The following is a 10,232-nucleotide window of genomic DNA, read 5'->3' on the forward strand; positions in this document are numbered from 1 at the left end:
ACAAATAAAGCATGGAAAAAGACAAATAACAATGACAAAGTACAATTGACAAAACAAATTTTTGATTAATACAAAATAACAAATGACAATTAAATGTCAAATGGAAATTGGTAACTAACAACTGAGAATAGGTTAAAATTCAAAAATAAATGACAAGTGGCCAAAAATGGTAAATGACAAACGGCACGGTAAATTAAAACTGACCAACGATAAATTACAAATAACAAATGGAAAATTACAAATGACAAATAACGAATGGCAAATCACATAAAATGGCAAGTAAGAAAACACAAATAAATAAAAACACAAATGACAAATAAAAAGTAGCCCCTAATACATTAAAAAAAGATACAATTTACAAGCAAGAAAATAGAGTTTACAAATGTTGAAAAAAGATTATATTTGCATATGAAGTATAACAATTCACATTGGTTCCTGGTATATCATTTCCAGAAAGAATCCGGATATTTTATTTTCCTTTGAAGAAAAAAGTTATAATAATTGTTAAGGGTTTGGTAAATTTGTAGATTGCTTGCTTGAAAATTAAATTGAAAGGGGCCAAAATGCAAAATAAAAGGAAACACATATTGGCGAATTACTCCATCAATAATTGACATGAATAGAACGGATGCATCAACTTCAAGTTTAAGTGGTGCTCTTTTGTTATATTTTCCTTTCTTCGTCCTGTTTTTCTACAGTTTATTACTTTGATGCACGGACTTTCATATGCTTCTTGTCCTTTACGCACTTAAACCCTTTAACGAAAGGGTTCTTGTTTTGTGTGTGTCTTGCTTTTACAAAAAAAAAAAAAAGAGAACAATGAGCGAAAGCAACACACAATGGGGTAAATCATTTATCAAAAAAGAGGGGCATTGCAATAGATGACAAGTAAGCGCATATGTGAAAAAGGCACAGCGGTGCTCGCCTACACTTGTACGCAATTATTTTAATTTAGCTCAACTTTACAAGGGTTATTTGAAAAACTGACGCAAGCTTTAATCAACCGTACGCCTTTACTAATTTATATTATGTTCCTCTTTCTTGCAGATGTTGAAACACGTACAAATTTCACCACTCCGCAATCGTTCCGATTCTGTTTCGTTACGTTCATCTACATCCTGCACCTCATCGATGTGTGGCAGTCCGGAACCACCTACCGAATTACAGCGTACACCCTCACGTGCATCGAGTTACTCAAGTTTAGGCGAACAATTGCCTCAGGTAAGTTGTGCGAAATATGAAAATGATTACAAGAAATTCGTGGAAAACAATTTTTCAAGAATGGGAATATGTAGATATATATGAATGCTTTTAAATTGAAAAAAATCTCAGCTTTGCTTTTCTCTCACAAAGCCCGTTCAAACCCTGCGTTTGCTGTGAGAATTAGCTTGGAGCAGTTATTTCACGTATTTGAGATTGCAGATTTTTTTTTGGAAATTCATGTAGCTTACAAATGGATTTGTTTCATAATAAATAAGCAGGAAACGTTTGTCGTATTTAAGCATTTAGCCGTATGCAAATAACTGTTTTTTGTTATTTTCCATGTAGGCATCCGCAACACATTTTTTTGTTTTGAAATCGGTTACAAGATTATGAAGAAATTTAGCTCCAAAAGTTCCCATCTCATAGCGATTATATTGACGCGAAGAAGAATTTTCCATTAGCACTCAAAAGCTATAGACACTCAGTTTGAGTGCCAGCGTTATACTACAGAGATATCGCAAGGGTCAGTTAGGCAGTGGTTAAGTTATAGTTGAACATGGAAGCAATCTTATTAGTGCCCTACTTAGCTTCCCTGCTCTACACCACTACGTGTGCCGTGACTACTTTTTGAGTCTCACTAATTTCAGGTATTAGAGATGCGCAAAAGTGTTTTGCAAAATTGAGTTACTTACAAGGTACTTGTGTCATAAGAGATTAGAGGAAAAAATCGTGTTTTGGCTGTAAGTTGCAAGCAAAATAACCTTTTTTAGCACTTTGCGCTTTTCTTACTGAAATTGCTTACAAGACAATGATAAATTGTCATATTTTTTATCGATTACATTAACAAAATTATTTTCCATGAGCTATCAAACTTTGCAGTCCTTCATTTTGAGTGCCAGCGTTATAATACAGAAATATCGCTAAAGATCGCGTAGTCGGTGTTTAAGTTATATCCGAACAAGGAAACGACTAGCATAATATTAAGTAGTACCTTACCACTGGAGGCTCTATAATCGCTTTTTAACAAAAGGAAGAATAAGCAAAAAATTTGTGAGAACACTAAATTGAGTCAAAAAATCGATCGAAACTATTTTTGAATCCGATGTAATTGAAAAAGCTACCTGCTAGGGTGTCCTACAAAGAAAGCCTCTTTAGGTTCTATGCCTTGGGATCGTACTTTCGTCTAGTGTAAAAGGCTATTGCTCTGGGTAAACAAAAACTTGTTTCAGTGTGACAACACCAGAGGCTTCAAAAGAGACTACTAGTGCCAGAGCAGCGAAGCGGAGATCAAAGTAAAATAACTCCTAACCAAAAAGAACCAAGAAAAAATTGTCTTTCTTTAAACTCTTTTAATAGAAATTTCCTTTTCTTTTTCAGACCACGATAAAAGTCTTTACGAATTGTCTAAAAATCGATATCGAATATAAAACGCTTGGTATACAATGGGACACTACCAGCAAAGAAGTTATCACACAACTACTGAGACGGTAAGTCTGTCACCACTTCTCTTAAAGTTGTTTTGTTCTAACTCCTAACATTTATTTACAGCCTCAAAATGCGCCATCGCGATCCTCGTCTCTTCTATCTCTCTATGGAAGTTTCGGTGCGTCGTGCTGGTGTGAAGACCATACTTGTGCTTGACGATGATACACGACCTGCTATATTACAAGCTTGTCATCCGAAGGGTGAATCAAGGTAAGTTCTATTTTTTTTTTAAGTTTACCTCCAGTTTACAAATCAAATTCTATGACGTCTGAAAGAGCCAAAGTTAAGGTCAATCAAAATACCGGCAAGCATGTGGACTCATGGTAGCTTTAATATAAGTGGACGATGATGTCAGCTTACTTGACGTCCCGAATACTACTGCGCCACTAACGAGATTAGGTTTCGTTGCAGTCGCAGCCCAACAAACAGTGGCTGAAGCATACTTGCAGGGAATTCGCACGATGTGCAAAACTACCTTCAGTGCTAGCTGCATTGTGCACTACTTGCATTTTAGACAGGGTCCACCTAAGGTCCGAATACTGAAGCGGTATTCGTCTAAGTATAAGCGAAACTTAACTTCAGCTTACTTGAGTTGGAAAGAAGGTCTGTCAGATGGAGTCACGTAGACAATATTCTATGAACAAAAGTTCACTATTCTCTTGACAGCCTCCGCCCTCACACGTATACTTGTCCGTTTCACACCTATCCTGAGCTACGAGTGGCAGAAACGACCAAATACGGCTCATAGTAGCCCTAATATTACTGAAGTTCGGGTCGGGCCAAGTAGATTAAATTGAAGCCACAGGAGTCCTATCTTTCTTATGGCACTGCTATCCTAGGTTTTTTTTTTCACTCTTATAAAGGTCCAAACCCTTATGATGGCCTTAATAATATAGCTGAATCTGAACTTCAACTCACTGGATTTGGAGAACAAGATCTTTGTCGGGTTAATTCACGTATGTGCTATCAAACCAACAGGATCTGCTCTCCACAGGTATAGATTAAATCTTACGCTTTCTTTTATCTGCCCAGGACCCCGATACAAACCGACTAGTCGATAACCTCATAATCGCAGGACTTGTCTTCAGTTTTCTGAAAGAACTGCATATGATTACATATTACATATGATTATTTCATGCTTTCAGATTTTGCCTACAACTTAAACCCGGTGGCTTAATCCGTGTACATACTTCAGCATTACAACCTTCTTCACAATACAAATCACTCGTTATATCTGAGGAAACAACGTCTGATGAGCTGCTGCAGCTTTTACTCTCATGCTATAACTCTATGGAACCTGTGGAACAATTCTCTATATACGAGGTGAGTATGGAACATCCAAAAACTTTATCAATTGGGGTTCTCTCCTAAGAGGGTGAGATATTTTCTCTCGAGGTTTCCTCAAACACTCTTTTCCTCTCATACATTTTTCTTGATTTCCTACTAATTCACTCTCTTCCATCCTTGTCAGGTTTGCCCCGGCCAGGAGTACCAACGAAAATTACATCCTGACGACATACCTTTGCGCGCACAAGCCGAACGCATGCGTCGTGGTGAAACCTGTCACTTTCTCGTACGCCGTAATCCGAACTTCAATCGTCGACGTCAATTGTTAGCAACACTCAATGGCCTCACCAAAAATAGTAATACCAAAAATATTAATAACAAATCTTTTGATGCGAACAGCACGAGTTCATCGCTAGAGGATGATGATACCAGTTTGCTAGACCTCTCCATCGAATCTTTAACAGACGATATTCACAGCTTAATGGCTAGCGATGAAGATGAAGATGGCGCTTCTTCTACTTCGGGCTCCTCCGACACATCCTCAGAGGGTTCGTTGAATGGCATTCGTCGCACGCCGTCCACACTCTCAGTGATGCCATTGCAATCGACAAAAGTCAACAGCCTCAAAAAAGCCGAAGTGTGTCCGAAGTGCCGCAATACATTTAAATCATGCGAATTTTGTCATAAAAATTCGTCTATGATGTTACAACTACAACGTTCCAATAGCACATCGAGCAGCAGCAGTTGCTCTACAACAAAAACTTTACAAATGTTATTACCCAGTTATAATCCTGTTTATAATATACGTGAAATACGTACCTCGTCACATAGCTTTTCTGCGTTGGGTAATGATAAGAAGTTATTAGATATTCAATTGAATGGACGTTTCGATACGAGCGCATGTACGAGACTGCGACCCCAAAGTGTTTGTGTGACACGTTCAACTCGCATGCTCACCGATGGTAGTAACGGTAATAATGCGAGTGGTGCATCGGCGGCGCAGTTTGCAGCTGACTTAAATGGAAATAACGCGGAGTCTGGAGCAGCGCCAAATGTTGGTGGTGAGATTGTAAATAACTATCCGGCTAAAGGGTTGGGGCATTTTGTGTATTTATGAAAAAAACAAAAAAGTTAATTTCGAATTCTGAAGTTTGAAACTCGGAAACTATCAAGGTTTATATTTTCATGTTAGACTAGTCAGAAGTAATGAAAAATTCGTTTACAGGCGTATGCGCATAGGAACAGAGTCGTATTTGGGTTTAGTAGTACGTCTCGCATGCGGAGCAAGAAGTCGCTTTTGGGCAATATGTCCAAAATATTGAAACTGAATAGCATAGTGATTTTCTTATTCCTGATCACTATTATTGGTTCGAGAACAATGGTTTGAGTCCTTCCGGCTTTGCGTCCCCACCAAGGGATGCTACTACCTCGAATTCAACATGTATCTAAAGCACAAGTTGGGTCAGGGTACTTGTCTGTGCCACAGTAGAGATACAAATGTGAACTTTTTGATACCATGTGGTACCATTAATGGCGGCTCTGAAAACAAGGGCTAGTCCTTTTGACATTCATCATCCCAAACCAGCTGGAAAATATGTGCGGTGGTTGTCAATAATCGTCTTTTACCTAATGGCCATGCTTTTGTATTCTAACTGTTACGCAAATCGTTTGTTGGAAGCCCGATCACAAAGTACTCATACAGGCAGTGTTGATATTTAAAACAGTGAACCTCATCCTATTTTCTTTAATGTGGGGACAGATTTCAGATTACGATTATGAGTTACCATGCCATGTTTTTTCAGCGAGGCAGGCACATAGCTCTCTACGTGAACCGCAATCAGCGCTTTATACCAAGTTCGATGACAGCTCAGTTTACATTAGTGTCACCAGAACCACCGGAACACTACTATTATAACAAGGTTAGTTTGTTACCGGAATAAATCTGTTCAAGGATCTGATATTTATGGAGCAGCTATTGATAAAAAAAAAACTTTAAAAAAATAAAATTCTGCAGCGCATAGGATTACTGATTTGGGCCAATCTAACATACAAAAGGGTCCGCAAACTGAAACTAGCTTTTATTAGCCTGGTATTGTTCTTAAATGATGGCTTAGATATAGCTAGCTGAACTGTGGAAAGATGTATACCAAAGCCCCATTTCCTACCACACTCAAATAAAGATTTGCCATAGAATCTTCGATGGAAACATGGTTGAGTTGATATTTGTTACAGATAAAATTCGTCAAAACTTTTTCCCTATGGTTCCGAGATAAGAATAAGAAATTTACTGAGCTTAGCTCAGTGCTCCACCATGTCAACGAGCCCAGAAGAATTTCTGACACCCTCGTTGGTCTGACTATGGCTTAGAAGGAAAATATCAGTCTTGCAAAGCTAAGCATGCATTAATAAAAATAGCACTGTGTTACTCATACGGGCTCAAGGTTGAGATAGATTAAGTCAAACACTCTCTTGGCCAAATGAACTGCGCTAGACAGAAGCCGCGTAGTTTCCTAAACCAATGCCAAGCATATCTGAATGCAACTTCTTCTGAAAACGTAGATGGTATCCGCAGAATTTGCCTTAAAATATTTTTTATCAAAAAAAATAATAAATAATTCTCTGCACTGAGTTTCAGATTTCGAATGTTCGCTATATATTTGTATATATTTGTATCCATAAACTTATACTAATTTCACACAGAAGCTTTATGAACTCATTAAGCTTGTTAATGGAATAATAAAAAAAAAAATACCTTTCACACAGAGCCATTTGCTTAATTAACAAACATCAGTTAGTTGCTTTCAAGACATATTAGGGTTTTTTTGTAAACAAATCGCTTAGAAAACTTGACTAATTACTTTATAAGCACTCTGTGTGAAATAGGTATTACATGTTTATTGCTAATTAAGTACTTCAATAGCTGTAATTTGTTTATATTTAAGATAATTTGTGTTTAATTACTTAAGTAATTTTCAATATCAAACATTGTAGTGAAACCCAACCAAAGACCATTTTAACACAATTTCAAATAAATATTTTTAATAAATTTTTTTATTTCATTTCCTGTTGATTTAATTAGTTAAATAGACAACAAAAAGAAAAAGGAAAAATACAAAATAATTTTATATTAGCTAATAAGTTATCAACTGTATAGAAACTGCTATTTAGTATTACTTCGCTTTATTTATTGCTTTTCAAATTTGTTTTGTGTTTCGAGTTTATTATAACAACTAAATTAAAAATTTGCAAAATAGTTTAAAATAAAACTATGAAAGATAGAAAAAACATGAAATTTCGTGCTAAAGTTGTAGAGTTTTTGAGGCAGGACTTAAAACTTGTAAGGGTTTGCCTCGCTCATTAATAAGTTAATTTACCGATAATGGAAAAACATTTTTTTTTTTTCTAAAGATTTTTCCGGATTAATATTCTTTTTTTAATTTTCGATATTTTTGAAATTACTTTTACGAATTTTCTAACTGAAACTATGCAAACTAATTTCGAAAACGTTTTCGAAAATATTCGAAATTTCGTAAAAATTTTATAAAAATTTCGAACTTTTTTTCGGTATTCTCTGGATTTTTCTGAGTAAGCAGTTTTGTAGGCCAATAAATTTTAGTCTAATAAAGTTCAGGTATTGGTCTCTTAAAATTCACATTGATTTTTGAAAATTCTTTTTTCGAAGCATGATTCAGACTTTATTTCATATAAAACACGTTTTATGGAGAATAATGTAAAACACTCCTCGGGAAAAAATTTTCAAAAACCAATACGAGTTTTGAGCGACATAAAATTTGTACTTTGCGAGACCTAAAGTGATTGCGCTACAAAACTGCATACTGAAAATAATTCAGAGAACTCAAAATTAAAAGTTCGAAATTTTCGTAAAATATTCTCGAATTTTTTCGACTACGCTTTTTATTTTGTTTTGCATAATTTCAGTTATAAAATTCACTGGAGCTTCCTTCTAAAATATCGAAAATAAAAGGCGAAGAATTTAATTCGTGAAATCTTATAAAAATTGGCATTGCTGTTTTTCTGTTCCAAGCGTTAGTATATGATAAATATGGCAGATAATTTAACCAAAAAATTCTATAATCGCAATTAAGAGTCTATAGCTTTTATCATAAACACAAAAAACTTAAAGTATATATTTAAAATAAATTTATGTCACATATTTCAGTTACAATATAAAAGTTGTTCGAATTTCTAATCACATTCCCAGCCAGCACTTTTTGAAAATTTTGATAAAAAAATATTCAAATATCATACCCCAAGATAATTAAAAACGTTCAAATTTAAAAGCATTTTCTGTTCGAAAATTAACGTATCGTCGGAAGAAAAATGTACCATAAATGTGATTATTCTTGAATAATCATTTATGATTCATATTTCGAAACACTTTTTATTCATCTTTTTGTCATACTTGATATTACTGGAAGATTGTACTTTACTTCTTTTGGAATAACATTTGATTACTTTTCACAGTCATTTTTTGATCACATTTAAGAACAATTTTCAGTCATATTATGTGATGGTTTGGAATCATTTGTGAATAAGATTGTGAGTCATTTTTCCATCATATTTAATACATAACTAAATACTATATAAAGATCATATTTCATCAGGGGGTGAAAGCATCTGGAAGCTCGGAAGTAAGCTTTTTGAACCACAGGTAGTAATTAACTTGACCGTTGTACACACACACGACTATAACATCCAACATCATATATGATCATCATCTTAGATCATGGTAACGATGTCACTTTAAAAATCACGATTTTACTATATCTCATATCATTCTTTAAATATAACTAGATGTTTTGGACAATCATAGCTCATGGAGGATGTTGAAGCCGGGTCCAGGCGTGTCGATCAAGCTTAACTTACCAGCGGTTAAACAGCTTACAACTTCCGTACATCGGTTCCATTCAGTATGTCTTTTCTGGGAAGCCGCATCTAGAGAAATGCTAGAAGACATCTTAGGTTAGCAGCAGCACTTATATTACTTTTAGTCTTGAATATGTGTTGTATATTTGTAATTTGTTTGGATTTTATGATTGAAAAATTGTGAGCTAATGAAGAAAAATCAAATTTTCAATGAGAAGTATAGTTTTACCAAGTAAAAAATTCATCATTTATTCAAAAAAGGTAGTCTGCAAATATTAAGAAAGTTGATTGAAAAATGATTTTAAATTTTTGATCACCGAAGTTGAAGAAATTAAATTCAAAAATGATTCCAAATTGTGATTGAAAAATTGTTCTCAGTTATTGATCATCAAAAGCAAACAAGTTTTATTATTCCCTATGTTCATTTTTATAAAATCTTAAAATTTATTCATCAAATTTATTCGAAAATTATTTCAAAAAGTGATCGAAAAATGATTTTCAGTTTTTGATCATTAAAAGTAATCTTATTTTATTATTTATTTTGTTCAACTGTATGAAAACTCAGTATTTATTCGCAAGAAGTAGTCAAATTGTATTGATATGAAGGAAAGTTCAAAAATTTATCATCTAAATGCTGTGTGGGTTACCATCAAAAAACACATAGTAAAACTCAAACTTTTTCAAAAGTATAGCAACAATTACGAACGATTGTAAAATTAATGCTATATTTACGTATTCTATATGTAAATGGTAGTAAAGCTAACACAAATTTCTAAATAAACATAACTATGACACTAAAAATGAAAATCAATAATTCATCGTCGTTTTTATTTAAATGTGGTATATGTGGCTTACTGGAGCAAGCGACTGTTTTCAATTACATGAAATGTGTCAATTGTCCTTGTACGAAATGTCTTTGTTTAACAGCTTTTTTTGTTTGGTGCACTTTTGAATAAATAACCCTGTAGAGAATTAACTTTCTGCTTGGAAGATGTATCATGCACATATTTAGCAGGCGAGGCTTTCGCGAACCATGTTCCAAATAAGTAGGTGGTGGCGGAATGGCCTAGAAGGTTCAAGTGGTCATAATAGCTCATTCCCGACATGTTCGAGCTAGTACCTAAATGGTGCTTGTTACCGGAACGTACCAGATCTGTATCCAGCAAAGGACGTCAGCACTCCGCAAAACCTGCGGAAAGTAACTTTATCGCTACCTCGACAACAACAACAATGATGGTCGCTATCATGAAAGAGCAACGCGTTTCTCACAAGGTAGGTTAGGTTTGGTGTCATGACTTCTCACTGCTTAGAGGTGTCATAATCCCGATTGGGATATGATTTTATAGTTTGCATATAACACTATGCGTTCG

At 34.8% G+C, this 10,232-nt stretch overlaps 1 protein-coding gene across 1 annotated transcript in view; it reads left to right on the forward strand.

The window, feature by feature from the left end:
* The window catches only part of rau (RA domain-containing protein rau), a 142,314-nt gene extending 132,638 nt beyond the window's left edge, over positions 1–9,676 (forward strand). The window contains exons 2-6 of the mRNA XM_067765108.1: positions 1,048–1,221; positions 2,581–2,690; positions 2,752–2,898; positions 3,834–4,011; positions 4,160–9,676. Coding sequence (XP_067621209.1) covers positions 1,048–1,221; positions 2,581–2,690; positions 2,752–2,898; positions 3,834–4,011; positions 4,160–5,092 — 1,542 coding nt within the window. The 3' untranslated portion in view covers positions 5,093–9,676. The remainder of the gene's footprint in view (positions 1–1,047; positions 1,222–2,580; positions 2,691–2,751; positions 2,899–3,833; positions 4,012–4,159) is intronic.
* The last annotated feature ends 556 nt before the right edge of the window (positions 9,677–10,232 follow it).

Source organism: Eurosta solidaginis, chromosome 2 (genome assembly GCF_040869045.1).
Source record: "Eurosta solidaginis isolate ZX-2024a chromosome 2, ASM4086904v1, whole genome shotgun sequence".
NCBI classification, from domain to species: Eukaryota; Metazoa; Arthropoda; class Insecta; order Diptera; family Tephritidae; genus Eurosta; species Eurosta solidaginis.